Source organism: Nyctibius grandis, chromosome 26, assembly GCF_013368605.1.
Source record: "Nyctibius grandis isolate bNycGra1 chromosome 26, bNycGra1.pri, whole genome shotgun sequence".
NCBI lineage: Eukaryota > Metazoa > Chordata > Aves > Nyctibiiformes > Nyctibiidae > Nyctibius > Nyctibius grandis.
In genome coordinates this window covers 6,561,659-6,579,455 of record NC_090683.1, presented here as the reverse complement: position 1 = coordinate 6,579,455, position 17,797 = coordinate 6,561,659, and the positions used below count along the sequence as shown (strand labels likewise).

The following is a 17,797-nucleotide window of genomic DNA, read 5'->3' as shown; positions in this document are numbered from 1 at the left end:
TTCTTCCCGGACAGTGTCATTCTGGTTTGCACAGTCACCCCGAGCCCACCATCAGAACGAGGACCGTTACCGAGCTGAGCCTCCGGCTGCCGTACGGAAAAGCAGCTCCAGCATTTCTGGGTGTCCATGCCCACTCGGCTTTAGCTTCCCCCCTCTTCCCAAATCTTCTTCCTCTATCCTATCCCTCAGGCTAGAACTGCTCTGAAAGACCACTAACCCCAGCTCTTGCCATGGAAAAGCATCACAATTTACCACCTACTTATGAGCATGAGGAATAGGAAAACCTTTGCAGAAGCCAGACTTGCCCTTCTGTATTTGATAGAAGAAGTTCGACGGAAGGTTACTGAAACTTTCAAGAAAGACTATTTTTGCATGATTGCCAGGTCAGATTTTAGGGCTGGTAGCTTTAAATACTCACTTGAATTTTTCAAGTCTTGTTACAAACTCATATTCTAAATATTTTCTATAGCTAAACATATAAATATCTTAATAGCATTAATACTAGTAAGAAATTCCTGCATTACTATCTATTTCCACAAGACTAATGAAATATGACTGCACCTCGAATCATGAAAAAATCACTAGAAAAGACTGTTAAGTACCTAATTCTCACGTATTTCAACTGGAAATGGGCAGCTGAAGGGAATAGCTGTGCCTTAGTCACTTTGGACTGGAGATTTAGTCCAACGACAGAGGTTGGATAACTTCATTAAAGCCTCATGTCTCATACGTGCTGAAGCTGTCTGGTACGTTAATGACAGCTTGATAGGACACGCTGCGGTTCAGGATTCACAGACTGCTGTAATTCTAAAAGCCTGAGAATCACAACAGAAAGAAAGTTTCTTGAGATCCCTGCCCCAGCTCTCCATTTATTCTGTAATGGACAATGATCTTCCCCTCATAAGCAGGAAAACATAACATATTAACTACAGGGTTAGAAAAAAGTCTGAGGCAGAGCTGATCCTGTTCCACACCTACAGATTTTAGCCACACCTCACTATTATAATATGAAAAGAAAAAGAAAAAAAAAAACAAAACAACCAAAAGGAAAGCAATCCGGTATGCGGCTGTGATTCCAAATAACAACAACAGTGTGTGCAGGCTCATAAATGCTTCAGAATTGACCAAGAGGAAGCACGTTTCGCGATGACACAATCTTGTTGCTGTAGTCATTCATCGAAGGGAAACTCCCACAGGAAAAGGCATAAAGCTGCTTAGGGAAGGCTAAGAAGCTGCTCAGTGCTAGTCAGTCAAACATTGGGGTAGATTCACAACAGAGCTAAACATGAGTACCAGCCAAGGCCCTTTTCAACTTTTTTCTGGGTCCCTCAGGGGCAGTTCAGGGTGTGGTTTGGCCCAGCAAGGAACTTCTTACAGACCTTCAAGTGCAGATGGTTGTGCCAGCAGCACACATCCCTCTTTCTCCTCTGCCAGACCCCTCTGGCTGGCTGCTGGAGGAGGGGCACCTTGGGGAGGCTTCGGCGAGCACCATGGGGAAAGCATCTTCCTGGGTGGGAATGAGAAACAGACTATGCAAAACCTGAATGATCGTTTGGCTGCCTATCTGGACAAGGTCCGCTCCTTAGAAGCAGCTAACGCTCAGCTGGAAAGCTGCATCCTAGACTGGCACAAGACAAAGGCTCACGGAAAGAGGTATGACTTCAACCAATACGAGCAAAACGTCACTGACATGCAAAGACAGGTAAGTCAGAGCTATAAGTGACTCTGTCATTCTATGCTCCTTTAAGGAATCTGGGTACTCATTTGTGCTGATGGTTTTCCTTTAAATAAAGTTAAATAAAACCTTTTAAGTGTTAGAAATACTAAGGCAAGTGGTTACAGGACCTGGGCATAAACGTTCTTGGTGTCCACAAGGAGGAGAATGGGGTACAAGAAAGAAAGGCTGGAAGGAGACAAGGGGGATTCTGCAAAGACTGGGAGTACGAAGAGATTTGTCTGCTGCCAAGTGTTCGTTTCTGTACATGAGGCTGTGGTTTGAGTAACTATGTCTGGCAGAATCTGGTCTTTTTGACTGCACATGTATTCAAGCAAATTACAACGCAGGCAAACTGAAGAGACTGCTGTCTTTCATGCATGCTGTCTTTAGACAGACTGTTGCATTTCATTTCTTTGATTCCTGTGGTGGCAGACAATGAAACTACAGGAGTTTTGGGTCCAATGAGCTTATGTAATCAGATGGAAAAATACTTCATTGTAATTAAGAAAATAGCAGTGACAAATTCCTTGTGGATGTTTTCACTATAATTAAAAGGAGAATTTCTGGTTCCTGCCAGTAGTTAATATTAATGTTCAACAGTAACTCTTTCAGTCTCCCAAACTCACGTGTCTTCAAATTTAAGCATAATATTAATCTGTATTCATAATGAACATACTTAGCACTGTAACCATCTGTGTGACTAATCAGTGTAATTAACTTTACATAGCCATATGGGGCAAAACCCAAAGCTATTCCAAATGTGACAATGCCGTTTTCCCTCCACTTTTTATGATACGGTTACTGGGCATTCTCAAGACTCTGAGAAATTTTTTTCAAAAGGGCTTGGAAATGGTATTATCCTGCATTTCTGCTGATCGAGGCCAGGGACTTAATCAAACTCCCTGCTCACTGTCAAATGTGTTGCCTCCAGGCAGAAGATGAGACACTCTGACCACAGACTATGTGTAAGGAGAGCCAGAATTGTCATCACCTATTTCTGTTTTAAGGATAAAGAAAGGTCATCCATCTCCAGACCTATCAGTTGAGCGCTCTTCTTTTAACTGATCCAGAGATAAAAACTTGTTTATCAAGAATATAAATGTGTTCACGTCGATTTGGAATTAATAAATCAGAAAGATTTAGGAAGACAATAAGACTAAAAACTTAATGCTGACTGGGGCAAAGCCCTCACTTTTGAATAGGTTGTACCCAAAACACTTATTTTAAACACTCACCACTGCAATAGCTCTCCCTGGCTACAGGCACCTGTGAGACGAACGGCTGTCTCAGCCAGCACGTACTGAACGTGGTGCTCACACTGGGGAGGAAGGGCTACTGAAGGACTAGTTACAGATGACAACTCAGTGATTTAACCCAGAATTTTTACTTTCTCTATAAATTATTGTAATTAGCACCATAACTGCCAGTAAAATGAGTGAAAATATAGCATATAATTATTAACCATAATTAAATTAATTAACCATTAATTTAAAAGGTGAAACTAATTCAGCACCTAAAATGAAATTTAGACAAAATTTAGGATCCTATATCCAATAACCCAGAAAGTCTGTGATGTACTGGCTGTCTAAATTTAGAGGCATATAATGATTTGGGTCCTACCTTTGGACCACACTCTTCCCTGGATACCTGAATTCTGGATGAACATGGCAGGTGGAGCAGGAAGTTGCCACTCTAACCCAGATACAAAGCAAAATAGTTCTTCAGGTAAATGTCTCATTCAAACATCTTGTACTGCCAAATAAGCAAACTGATTTACAGAGCATTCAAGGACACAGGATCAAAGCTGTTGGACAAAGGACACAAGAGGTGCTGAGGAAGAAAGTGCAGGAAGCCTTCTTGAAAAAAAACTGTTTTGAGAAGGAATTTGAGTACATTTTGTACGTACTAAGATGTGAGTCCTTAATTAAGTTATCTGTAAGTTTGTGGATTGATATTAGTGATATTCATAATGGATGTACTAAAGAAATCTGTATAATTATAAAGAGGTGAATGTCCACATTTGAAAGGCACTGCTAACCGGCGTCGCAACCGATACCGTACGGCAGCTGGCAAAACCCTGGCAACTGTTCAGCTTGCACAGAGAGAGTCACACAGCGTTTATATAAATGCGTTGCTGTGTTGCATGATTATGAAATGGCACAAAGTTGAAGAACTCATATGTTGCTTTCTCATCGCCTTATTACCTTCCAGAGTAAAATTTACCATTCTCTAAGGATGGATTCAAGAATTGCCTCTTCTCTGACAACAAATTCCAGGCAGCGACACATTTAGGGTATCGTTATACTTCTTCAGCCGGCCTTGATCATGTCCCAGGGCAGTATGCGAGGTGTGCTGCTAATTGCTCAAGAATGTACAGTCTGTTAACGGATTAGTTAAAACATTCCACAGGCACCTTCTTTTTTACTATGAGAGGTAAACTTTTGACACTTGGGGACAATTTTGTCATTTCCTTGTTTCTTTGTGATTCACTTAGGTGTGGGAAGTTGTACTTCAGGTGCTGAGAGCTCTGCAAATGGCTAATGATTTCTGTACAGCCATAATGCACCTTGTTTTGCTATGTAAGTGTTGAGTGAAGGCAGCTGTTGGAACTGCAACCATGTTTCTCTTCCCTCTTTGTTAGAACAGGACATGATGTCCCACAATTATTTGCTCCTGCTAATTATGTATGAGTTCCTGCTAGAATTCTTTCACAGATTTTGAATGGAATACTGAGCTTTTCATATTCAGATCTATAGTTCAAAGCTATTTCATGTTAACAGGGACTTCCAAGTCCCTTCAGTGCATGCTGAGTACACTAAAGGAAAGATGTGGTGCACTTTCTCCTGCACCTTTTAGGGCAATTTTCAACATCCCAAAGCAAGATCAGGAACATGAATTAATCACTCCATGCTGCTGGACGATTCAGTACAGTCACAGGTGAATAACTGAATGGACCATGACAACTAGATGCCATTGTCATTCTCCAAATGACAATCCATACAACTCCAGGCTGAAACACATGGTGGACTTGAGGGGTCCTGCACAGGAGTTGCTGCTACCATCAACGTTATGCCTCTGCATCACAACACTGATTCAGAAAGGTGTTTATGCACATGCTTACTTTTTAGCACATGATTAATTCCAGCATTTTGATTGTACTCAGACACAGCTTAAGGGTTCTTACTGAAATTTGCACTAAAGATGACCAAGGCTGCTCTTCCAGCAATGCTAAACAGTTCACAAAAAAAGAGGAAGATAGTGATTGTTATTCTGTAATGTACCATGAAGTTTGTGTAATATTATTCATATCCTCTACCTGGCCAGGAATAAGGTAACTCCTCCCGCTTCATATCCAGAAAAGTAAGACAAAAAGAAAAGTAAGATTATGGACAAAAACTGCAGGAACAGTGAATCAGGAAACTAAGCTTCTTTCATTCATGTATTCTCCTTAACATGGGACTTCTACTGTTTAGATGCTTCCTAACAGCAGCAGGGAGTCTAAAGCAGCGCAGGTTATTCATCATCACCATATGGCAACACTGAGTCTGCTGTCGGGTTCTGTTTTCCAGATTGAGGATGGCAAGATCACCAATGCCGGTATCCTTTTACAAATTGATAACGCTAACATGGCATCTGAAGACTTCAGGCTCAAGTAAGCTCTTCTTTGGTTTCCTGATTAAGTTTGAAAGACGATTAAGCAAAATATTGCTTTTTCTTGATAATCCAATACGAAACTGATTTTACTGAGGTTTTCTGATGATATGGGATAAATAAAACCGATGTAGAACAGAAAAAAACCCAAAAAGGATAAAAAGGATGTACAAACCACAAATGATTGCTGAACAGTCTTGAGTCACCCTGTTTATGATACTTAGTCCAGGTCCTGAAGAGCAGGTTTTACAGCAGACACTTGATACTTGTGACAAAAGGCATTTAAAACTGTCATCTGGGAATACAAATTAACCCTTCTCTGCACTATGCTTCCCCAGTCCAGCCCAAATCTATTTCCTGTACTTATCACCTCATCTGTCCAGCTCCGCGGGAAATACCTGTCCTTCAGTATCTTCTGCTTTGGATTCTTATAAGTTTTGCCACAGTAAATGGGCCAGTGCTTCCTCAGCTACCACCACACAGTTTGATTTTTCAGCACATTGTTGAAAGACAGTTCTCAGACCAACTGAAAAGCCAAAATGTTTGGACAGAACCCTTCCAGGCAGATCTTTGCAAGGGAAAGGAATTTACATTTCTGTAAGTTAGACTTCTTAGGAATCATGAAGATTTGTCTTAATTTCAATAGATGATAATCAGCTATTAAATAATCTCTCAACTTTTGGTAATATTGTAACAAACTTAAAGACTTTGAACACTGTAGGCCCTCCCTAGCCTTGCCTTTTTTTCATTATCATTCAATAGTGTCATAAGAAGGAAACGGTGGAACTACTTTGAGAGACTGGAATCATAGAATGAGTCTGGTGGATTGAACGTAGAAACATCAATAGAGCCCACAAAAAATGGAGTAAAGGGAGAGATTCTGAGGAGCGGAGTGCTTCATATGCGCAAGGAAAGATATGGCAGTGTCTTTCTGACTTGGGCTCACTACAGATGGCAAAGTGCAAGACATAAGAAAGGAATGTCAATAACTGGCTTCCATGAGATTTTTCCTGTTTTCTGAAGGACTGAGAAGTTACCATTTTGGAAAAACTGCAGAAAGCATTGATTGTTGATAACAGTTTTCACATCTTTATTGGCAAATTTTTGAGAATCATATTCTCAAAACTTTCACAACCTGGTGAATGTTGAAATGCAAGAAGGAAAATGAAAGAAAGAGCAGTTATTTCCTAACATATAGGAGGAATTGTGAGGAAGAAGGAAAAACAATAATGAAACCTATCTTATTTTTAAGACTATTCAAGAATATTCAAAGAACGTGTTTGAGAAACAGGATTTGTTTCCTTGTTTTTTTGTTGTCTCTAGTCCCCTACATAAAGGACTTAAGCAAGTCTACTTCTGTTTGATACTACTTATACAAGAGGCTAGCAGCACTCCGTTCTCAACAAGCATGCTTTATCTTCTTTTTCCTCATAAAGGTATGAAGCAGAGAAGTCTCGCAGGCAGGGAGTGCAGCTTGATGTTGAGAACCTGCGTAAGGAGCTCGACGGCCTGACCATTGTTATAACAGATCTGGAAATGGAAATTGAAGGCTTGAGAGAAGAGCATATCCTCAGGAGGAAAGACCATGAGGAGGTAGAGACAGTTCCACTTCGTAACATCCTATCACTCAAATCTTCACTACCATGTAATTAACTTTGAGTAAGATCCACAATCTATAAATGGGATTGATGATTCAGAACCTAACCATGTTACTGAAGAAGCCAATGAGAGTCAGATGGGGCACAAACTTTGTGTACTACTTTAACAATTAAATTGGGATTTCAGAAAGGATAACAAATTGCTGTATTTTCTCCCACTCTTCTCTAGTCACCTACCCATCTGTCATACATAGCTAATAATAACTTACATATTCGATAGAAATGTTCTCAGAAATACTCAGATATAAATACACAGATTTCAAGCAAACAGGAAATGTTACTGGAAGGACAATAATTAGATAATACTTAATAATTGTCAAAAAAACCCATGCTGCTCTGAATTCTTACCAAGCTGTACCACGGTGGTCTCTGTTATTCCCACATATATAATACCACTGCTTGGCAACATGCTGTTTTCATTTTGCTTGATTGGATATTGTTTTCAGTTATTACCTAATGCAGAATCAAACATCCTACTCAGTATCTGTAGATTATTAAAAAGGAGAATAGAAACACAAGGGTTACACAGCAGCAGGTGAAGCTGTCTTGGGCTGATCCCCTTAGAGCCACTGAACAGCTACAATAAAACAGTTCTTGGAAGCAGGGCAACCAACGAGACATCAGTGTGTCCAGTTGTTCTGCATTTTGGAGGCCGTGATGTCATACCCTGAAATGCTACTTTGCCTGGGTGCTTTTGAAAATGGTACCTAGCACATAAGACCGTGCTACACCAGAAGGAATGTTACCATACCTGCTTGACTTGTCCTGTAATTATGTTGTTTACACAGTAATTATATGCTTTAATCCAATTATTCCTTTAACAATTACATAGGCCTTTTACATTACTCTCCTGTAAACTTAGTTATAGTTCCATATTATTAACATACAGGGTAAAAAAGATGAAATTACTGTTAGATTTTCATCAAAGGTTTTGGATTCCTAATAGATAAATAAATGAAAAATGTCAGTACTTCTTCATTAAGTATGTATCTTCCAGAAACATTCTATGAAAAGATCTTCTCTCATGTTTTTATTGAGTTCTCTCGTACAGCTCTGCCACAGAAGCAGATATAAGTCACTGGTTTAAGTCATGTCAGAGTACTATCCACATATAAAATTACCAAACAGTGTTGACTGAATATACACAACAATTAACCTGCCATACTGAAAAAAATATTCTGGGTATTGTGAGAGGATGGAACTGAAGAAGACAAGACAGGAATGAAAACTTTCTACTTTCATAAACAAGTTTGCTTGTTTCCTCTGCTAATATATGAATAGGATATGGAGGCAAATCGCTCATCACAAGACTTCAAAGTCAATGTAAAAGTAAATGCAGCACCTCCTGAAGACTTAGCCAAGATTCTAGCAGGAATAAGAGAAGATTATGAAGCTATAATTGAAAAGAATCGTCACAGCCTTGACAGCTGGTACAAAGAACAGGTAACAGCTGTTTTCTGCTCATTTCATGCTGCTGTACACGAATGGCCAGAAGCAGTAAGCTCTTCTCTTGCTTTTGCCCCACAGAGCACGGCTATGTCTCTGGCAGCAATCCCCAACCCAGAACAGATACAGCGCAATGAGAACGAGATCAAGGATCTAAAACGCACTTTGCAGTCCCTGGACATCGAGCTGCAGGCACAGATGAGTAAGGTATCTATTGTAGACATCTCTGGCTGGTCACTGTTACTTCATGTATCCTCAGAAACTGTCGTGGACCAATTCTTCATTCAAATCCATAGCTAGCATAACTTTATTATAGTTATTAAAGTGTCACTGAAATTGGAATTTGAACCATGCTTGACTTTGACAGAATATGCAAAATAGATTCAGTAATATCACCAAGAAGTAAAAATTTATGTCTCTCCTTAGAATAAAATATGGGAGAAGAAAAAGAAGAGATGGGATAGCTGACTCCATGATCTAAAAAGAAAAAATGTCCAAGAAGACAAATAGTAATACAAATTTCATATTCACAGCCCCTATTATAATGCCTGAAATATTAACTGTGAAAAATGTTGGTGGGGAATCTTCAAAAATATTACTCAGGTCTTGTACAGGTTAAAGCTCACATATCCATGACCTGGAGACTTTGGAGCAATTCTGGACAGTGAGTGCAGAACTGACAAAAGAGGCAACAGCTACAGAAGCCCAGCTTTGGAGCAGAATATGGCAGGGATAAATCACTCAGGTTGTGCCTCTCATTATGCACACATGACACAGCTTCATGATTCTGCTGTCTTCACATGAATAGTCATGCAAATGCTTAAGTGTTTAAATTACCACAGTCTTAATTTTGTAATCTTCTAGCTAGAGACCAAATTTGCTGGCATTTCTGCATTATATCTACCACATAAACAATAATAATAGTATTGGTATTATCTGCTCTGGCAGAAACACATGCTGGAAGACACTTTGGCTGACACTCGGAATTACTACGCTGTTGCGCTTCAAAACATGCAGCAGATCATCTCCAAAAGTGAGGAAGAGCTAAGCCAGGTTCGCCATGACATTAAGCAGCAAAATAACCAATACAAGGTTCTTCTTGGGATCAAAACCCGCCTGGAGAAGGAAATTTCCACTTACCGCCTGCTGCTGGAAGGGAATGTTGACGGGTAAGGCAAAGCCGCCCTGACTGGAATAGATGAGAAGAGAGTTCTCATATTCGGGTTATTTATTTGTTTGTTTGTTTATGCTTAATCAAAGCTTGTGAGTTCCATACTACATCAAGGGTTGGTATTTTAATGTGATGGATCATAATAAAAAGCTTGAGCCACGTAGTATAAAGAGAAACTTCTATCCATGTAATTTGGATTACCTAAATTAACATAACTTTTTATTAAAAAAAAAAATTCTACGTTCCCACAGTATGCCTATCTCAGCATAGGAAAAAATGCCCATTTCAGCAAAATTCATAGTCATTTCCAATCTTCAAAACAAGTTCTAGATCGAAAAGAAGCCTGGAGACAGGTTTAGATCTTTTTTTGGTCAGCCATCTGCAGTTACAACACCAGCACACAGAATCTGCACGGTGTGTCCCTCTGCTGATGGCTTGTTTGGTTTCCCCATCTCTGCCTTGTCCGACATCTCTGCATTCAGAAATCTTTGGGCCTCTCTAGTCTTTATTCTCTCATCTTATATATGGAGTATGTCTTATTTATACAAAATCAGCAAAGGGAAGAGGAGCAGCCTTTATAACCGAGAATCTCAGGGAAGCAGGACAGTATGGCACCAAGTACGGGGGTAGGTGTCAGAACCCAAAATGGGATCAACTTGGGCAGCTCAGAACATATGAGAAACAACGCAGCTGTCCACAGCAGAAGCAATGTGAATGTACACAGGAACAGTTTAAGGTGAGAGTATATGTACCTAAGACTACCGAAAAGTTCTCATGGTATAAAAGCATAATTCTTTTTTTTTTAAATCTCTTTTCACAGTGGTATGAGGTCTCCTTAGAACCAGTGAGAAGAAAGGGGAAAATAACCTCTTGAAATTAGTATAATCATTATTTTTTCTCTGTTTTGTTTTCTTTACAGGATAGCAAGAAAATCTGAATCAAAATCTAAAGGTAAAAGTCCCTTATTTTGTTCTCTATAGTGACTCTTAATTATTGTCATTACCAATTAAATTTTACTCAGAATAATTTTAACCTTACATGAATGAACTATGAAAGGTTTGCACGGCAGTTAATTCTCATGTAGGCCATATTTCAGAATAATTTCAGTCATTCATCGGTCTTGTGAAGGGCTGCACTTCAGAGCACGTTCTGCTGTGTCTGCCCGCTTGTGGGCTGTCTTCAGACTGACCTCTCTTAGCCCAAAGCTCAGACTCAGGACTAAAGCTTTCATGGTACATGAAGAGGCATAGAGACATTTGGTGACTAAAACAGTGTTAGGGCTTGAGAGCAAACAGCAAATCTGCATGTCTGGAAACTCCTATTCTGGCATGAGCGTGACCTACAGAATTGAGGTTAATCTGCTCTGAAGTTAGATTTGCATTGGCTGGGATGTAGCTGTATTACTCAGGGTGACTTGCTGGCAGTACCTTTCACAAAGAGCAATAATAAGTATTGACTTAAAGGGAAACACGTAAAGATAAATCAGCTGAGGAGGTAGCTGGTAAATTACTGTAAATGAAGCTTTCCCTGCACCATCTTCCCTCAGCATTGCTTCTTGACTAATTAACCTTTCCTTTTCTTTCAGAACATGCTGGGCTGACCAATCGAAAGATCAAAGCAATTGTCCACGACAGTGTGAATGGGCAGGTGGTGTCCTCCACCATCAACGAGATCCACCAGCAAGCGTGAAGCAAAAAGTTCTGCTGGCTACTGGCTTTCCTAGCGGGCTAAGCGCTGACACCCTCCTGCACAACGACGTGCTGTGTGTTGGCCCTCCTGTGTGTAAAACAGGGACACTATACTGAGCTCTCTCCTAAAATGATTTGCGGCCTAATAATGACAAGTGCCACACAGAGCTAGGTAGAGCTGATATTGTTATTTTAAAGAGCTTGTAGTCACCAAAACGCCAAAGAAAAGCTACTCAATGAAAATGACTGTCTGAGCTGGTAATATGTGTGTTATACACGTCTCACTGGGGCATGAATCTCCATCTGTGATTCACTTATTGCTCTGCAAATTAACTATAATTTAAAGTGAATAATCTCTCCACTTTTCTCCTGTTCTTATGTCTCTCATCATATACCTCACTGCAGCAAATAAATTCTTTTCCATGACTTGTTCTGGTCGTTGGAATTTCCAATTTTGCTCTTTCTTACATATGCACCAGCCCAAAGTGGCCCAAAGTGGCAACATTACTGACACAGGTCAAGACTGCAAAAGCCTCATTGTTTCAGGAGATACAAAAATGGAAGGACACAAAAAAGAAGAAAAGAGGTGACACAAGTTACAGGTGACATTTACATAAGCAAAACTATTACACTTCCCTACACACAACCTTTCAACCCTATATGTAACTTTTCAATGCCACCGTTTAAACAGTATTATTAGCAGGACTGTTGTAAAGTACACTTTACTTACATAGCACCCTGGAAACATTTCTTTATTCCTCAGCTTTAGAGAGATTTTCTTTAACTGTCGTAACACACTTTCCTTCAAAGATAATAAGTACTTTTGCAGGTACTCTCATTCTTTCTCAGTGACCCATCTAATTCAAAACACCATTTCAGTTATTTGCTCTCATAGTAATGTTCATGGGTTTTGTTGATCAGTTCTGTACTCAGGACAGACTGGTACATGCAATGCACACTAACGTAAGGGGAGAGGCCCAAGTTCTTTAGCCAAATCCAAGATTCTTTCCCCTTCTCACATCAGCCCAATCACTGGCTCAGCAGGAGACCCTAACAGCAACAGGAAAATTTCCAGTGATATGCAATGCTAAAACCTGAGCAAGAAAAAGAGAAATGTTATTAGGACTGTTTAGACGAGGAAGACACTAAAGCAAAAGGAAGAAAGACAAAATGGAGCATAATGAGTGTCTGTATGGATTTGCATCCCAAAGTCAACGTCTGCATGTAAAACAAGGTGTTCAGGGCAGTCTCATATTCATGAGTGAAATTGTCATTGTGCTCTTTCATACCTACTCATAAGGGGCTTTCATAAAGGATTCCTGTTACCTGCTTTGCTTTGAAACAAGGCTCACAAAAGAGAGGGAAAATTTCAAAGAAAATGCAGATTTAAAATAAACAAAGTCCATCTCTATGATACAATGTTTTCTTACTGGCACGTTAGGACCAGTTCCTGATTCCCCTTCGCCCCCCCCAACTCTCCACCCTTGTTGCACAAAGAGATCCCAAAAGCATTGAATGGATTACCTAATTGTTTCTTTAAATTGGGTAGAACTTGTAATACAGGATTCGTAACTCTTGGCTAATTAACAATGTCCTTCCTTATGGCTTACCAGATCCAACAAGCCAGACCTGGTGTTTGTAGCATCTGGACAAAATGTGCCTAGCTTATCTTGAACAATTTTCTGTGTTATTTAAAGCTACATTCATTTAACAAATTTACAGAGCATAACCACATTGCTGTGATACAAATAATTATAAAAACTCCCAAGTAGCCCCTTATTTCTAAATCAAAGGAAAGTATCTATGCTTTGTGCTAGGTTTTGGTTGTGCTAAACTACAAGGAAAGAAGACGGAAAAACAAATAATTGACGTACTTTATAGAACACACCTCTCCTTATTTCACATTCCTGAGCAATGCACTGGCCTTACTCGTGTCCTAGTGTCCTCTCACGCAGAGGTGAGATGCTCTCCCTGCACTCCTGTGTTACGCTCAGCTATGGTCCAAACGGTACTGGCTAAGACGTAAAGAAGAATTCCCATTCCACTCCACTGCTCTGATGATTTTAACCTTCTCTTACAACTGTGTCACTGCATTCTGCAATGGTCAGACCAGGACAGATCACAACACTGACCTCATAGCTCACTCCGTTTACTAACGTCATCGCACATCAATGGCTCTAACACATCCATTCAAGTTGCTGTCTTTTAGTAAGTGAGGTAAACCAATTAGTCCTTAAGCATATAAGTATTAGTTGCACTACACACTGTTTTCTAAATGAAAGCAAGTATTCTATGGCAAAAATTGCTTATTTCTGGAGAATCCTTCATGGCTTTAGAACACTATGTATAATTGCAGATTTCCTTTCTGTTGAACAGCTTATGATACCGTGTCACTGGCCATCTGTTGCCCTGTATCTAGTGGTTATTCATTATTTCTGAATTTGTCATTTCTAAATGTATATAGGGTAGGTCTGCACCCTAAATATTAAATAATAATACCAATACTTACCACTTGCATGCACTGTTAACATTATATTCTCACAACACGCTGAGACATGACGTTAGGGAGATAATGAATGGGGGAAGTATTATCATTCCCATTTTATTGCTTGAGAAATTGGAAAAAGAGATGACACAACTTGCTCAAGGCTGCAAAGAAAGTCACTGATAGCGACTAAATTAGAACTCATCACTTCACAGCTTCTACTTACCCCGGCTATTAGATAATACAACTTCCGCAAAGAGCCATTCTCTCGTTACAGCAACCCTTTCTGTATCTGATTGCACTGAAGAGATAATTTGATTGATTCATTTCAAGTGCGCACTGCTGGTCAAGACCCTGCACATACTTTGATGCTGCTCGTCAATTTACACGTGCCAATAGCCCTACTAAAATTAGTCCCGTACAGGACACCCTGCCTGGGTTTCTTTGGTGATTTTGTAGTGTTGGGGAACCTTTAAAAAAGAGACGCCGTACGTGCTTCTTCCTCTTTGTCTCAGATCAGTGTCTTGAAGGAAAGGAAATCTTCAGGAATGTGACAGTGTATTGCTTGAAAAATTATTTTAGTAATTCATTGTATTAAAACTGATTGGACTCTGCTAGTTGCAATTGATTCTACTTCAGTATTAAACACACACAGAAGTGCTGTTTCAACCTCAAGGAAGTGACTGACCCAGGCCCAAAGAAACTGCAATTTTTAAAATTTGAAGTATCATAACAAATAACACACTCAAAATGAATATATTCTATTTCCCATAAATGGAATAGGATATTAAAAAAACACCAGTAGGAGATAATGTCATTTCTAAGTCTAAGTGAATGATGTAACAACACTTTTGCAAACTAACAAGACACAGGAACTCACAGCCCGTAAAAGGAGGCTGAAACCATCAGCATTCACAAATCACTTCTCGCAGTTTCACCTGCCATTTAAGGAAGTCCTGCACTAAATAACCCTCCAACGTGATTTATAACAGACTTGAATGCACTCCAGAATGTGTATGAGTCACAGCTCGTTTCACTTGTAGAAATGTTAAAGCTTATTAAGGTACATTACAATAGGCAGCTTTGGTAAGTGAATTGTTGATCCTCTGGAAGAAGTTTGCAGTGAGGTAATGCAGTCATGGTTTGTGCTATTAATCACACATTCTTTCTGGTGATGTGGCCACACATTGGCAGGTTTCTTTCTTATTTATGAACGAGACATTTCTGTAGAATGCACAATTTTTGCTTTCTGCCTGCCTTGTTAACACAGATGCAAAATGAATGAATTCATTTCAGAAAGAGAAGAAAAGAAAATCTAGCATTTATAACACTGCTAAAACCACTGTTTGCATGCTGTTATTGAAGCAGAGGGAATAGGTAGAAGAGCCGGTAAAACATTTCACAATGTCCACACCCTGACCTATAAAGGTTTCTAAAGTTTTGCTGGGAGATGCCTGTTCCTGGGTATGAATCATTTAGGAAAGGGAAGGATCTATAAACAGGGAAGCAAGGAAAGAATAATGCTTGGGAGGTCTGCACCCCTCCTGTCCTCCCCACATCCCGAACTGTACAGCAAAAGCATCTTAATTACTGACTCTACTTGTACATTTGGTTTCGTGAAATGACAATTTTTTACTAGGTATTGCTGCCTCATAATTCCTTCCTCGGTAAAATTTTTCATTTCATTTCAAGTTGTATTTTTAAGATATTTTTTATTGTATGACTCTACTGAAATGACCCACTTGAGCCACGCACCTAGGAGTTGGCATAAAAGAATTGTTTGCAAAAATATCACGTTAAACACAAGCATCAATATATTACAGTTTGGGCTGCCCTTACGACAGGAGCTCATAGCCCTAGACGTGACCTCATGGTGAAAGAGGTGCGTGGCTGCTTCTTCTGGACATACTAATTTGCCTTTTGAAAGTCTGAATATGCATCAGAAGCTTAAAGGCATAAAATCATAACATCAGCTGCGGTAAAGACACTTTCAATAACTATCTAGACTGCAGGGGTAAATTTTTTTTGCTTTCCAACGTCCTAAGGACAAGTCAAAAGGATTTAATTTGATAGGCTGTTATTAGGCTCTATAGAAAGCAACAAAAATGAGGAATATAATTTGAGAAAAAAGTAATTTAATTTAGAGGATGAATTATTTGGAGCAGGCAGGGAAAAGAAGGAGAAACAAACAAGCTGAAGTAGCTGACAAACTATACAGCACTTCTTTCAAACAGAAGTTAACAGTCTGCTTTTAGAGAAAAAGTACCAGTTTTGGCTCAGATCTACACCCCTGAATCATTCCTACAAGAAATTAAAGCATAAAATGCATAAAACAAAAACACTGGAAGCAACTCTTGCCAGAGCAATTTCAAAGAAGGAAACATGTAATGTTGCTGCAAGTAGACAGAAAATTGCGATTTTGAAGTTACTACTGCAGGAAAAAAAACACTTTTTCATTCATTCTTAGTGAGGCAAATTATCAATTTTTGGAAGCCCTTTCAGTCCCCAGGCTGTTTCTTAGTTAATCTCACCACAGAACAGTCTCCAGCCAGTCACCAAGACATTTTGTGAATGGACATGTTCCACTGGAAATAACATTGCTGCTATGCAGAAAAGAAAAACAAAAACAAAACCAAAGAAACCTTTTCTTTAATGGCTAGAGTTTATTGCTGTCTAAAAATTAAGGTATTCAAGCATCAGTCATAAAGAGAGGGGCATAATTCGAAGGGATAATGAACATTCCTGTCCTCAAAAATTCAGCTTTCAAGATTTGGAAAGATAGATAATACTTGTTGCCATTGCCTACAAACTCACTGCCATATACAGCGCTAAACTCTTGTAATTACAGCTTGTGGCTGAGAAGATAAACATTACTTTAAACATTTGGCCACAAGAGTTATGCAAAAATTTTTTCTTCTGGATATAGGACCAGAAAAGTGGGTAAGATGTGAAATTTTGTTATGTAATAGCGAATGCCATTACCGGTGCTCAGGGTGCAGCGTGGATGCTCCCGTTGCAGCATGCAGCCCTTTGAGCAGGCGTGTGGTGGCCTCTAGTGCCAAACGGGTACACAAACCTCCTCCTGCTGCTCTGCTTCCTCCTATCCCCAGAGCATGCAACCCGGAGTTGGCTTCTGGTTACACAAACACTGGCAGAGGGGATGCCATGTGGTCACTGGAATGTGCTGAAAGGATGATTTACCAGAGTGGTCCCCCCCAAAAAAGCTGCAGTCATGCCAGTGCCCAGGCAGCTCCTGGCAGTGATGGGTGGAATTATACCCTTGAAAAAAACCCTAAGTTTTTCTCCTGGTTTGGGGCTTCGAACTGGGATACGAGTCAGGTCTCTGAAACCACAAGGGCTATTTTTTTTAAAAGCTAGTGAAAAAAAATCCACACAAATATGAATACAGGCAACACATTGTGTTTGTACATATCTTTTATGGTGTACTATCAGTGGGGGCATATATTTGCACAGGGCCATGAAAAATGTATTTGCTTACTGAATCATGTAAATACGTAATATTTCCTCACGGATACTGAACTATTCCAGCATTATGGAACTGAGAAAACCAGCAAGCAGAAAAATTCTCCAGCTCACTGGTTTTCTCAGTTCACTGACACCTCAGTTGCACATAAATTTTACAAGGGAAAAAGATCTGCCTGTAGCCTTTTAGATTATATTAGAGCTGCTATTAATGATACTTTTAGGGAAGAAAAAAGAGAAGGTTCATTTGTGTGGCCTGGAGCTGTTATTGTTGGCACTGAAATCTGATTCTATTCGAGGAGAGCAGCTAAGACAGGAAAGGCAGCTCCTGACTTTCATTTTCAAGCTGTGCTTGGGGAAGGATGTAACCCACACACTGTCTTATGCATCCAAGATCTGAACACTTCTACAAGTATCATCCTATTTAAAGTAATGTTTTAAACCTACCTCTCTGGTGAAAAGCTCGAAGCAAAAAGAAATAAGGTGTTGTATTTTAAT

General features: G+C 39.6%; 1 protein-coding gene across 1 annotated transcript; it reads left to right on the top strand.

The window, feature by feature from the left end:
* The first annotated feature begins 1,285 nt into the window (after positions 1-1,285).
* KRT23 (keratin 23) lies at positions 1,286-11,332 on the top strand. Its single transcript, XM_068418600.1, has 8 exons — positions 1,286-1,702; positions 5,287-5,369; positions 6,805-6,961; positions 8,308-8,469; positions 8,554-8,679; positions 9,421-9,641; positions 10,563-10,594; positions 11,229-11,332. Exons 1-8 carry the CDS (start codon positions 1,286-1,288, stop codon positions 11,330-11,332), a joined length of 1,302 nt encoding a protein of 433 aa, XP_068274701.1.
* Positions 11,333-17,797: the final 6,465 nt, after the last annotated feature.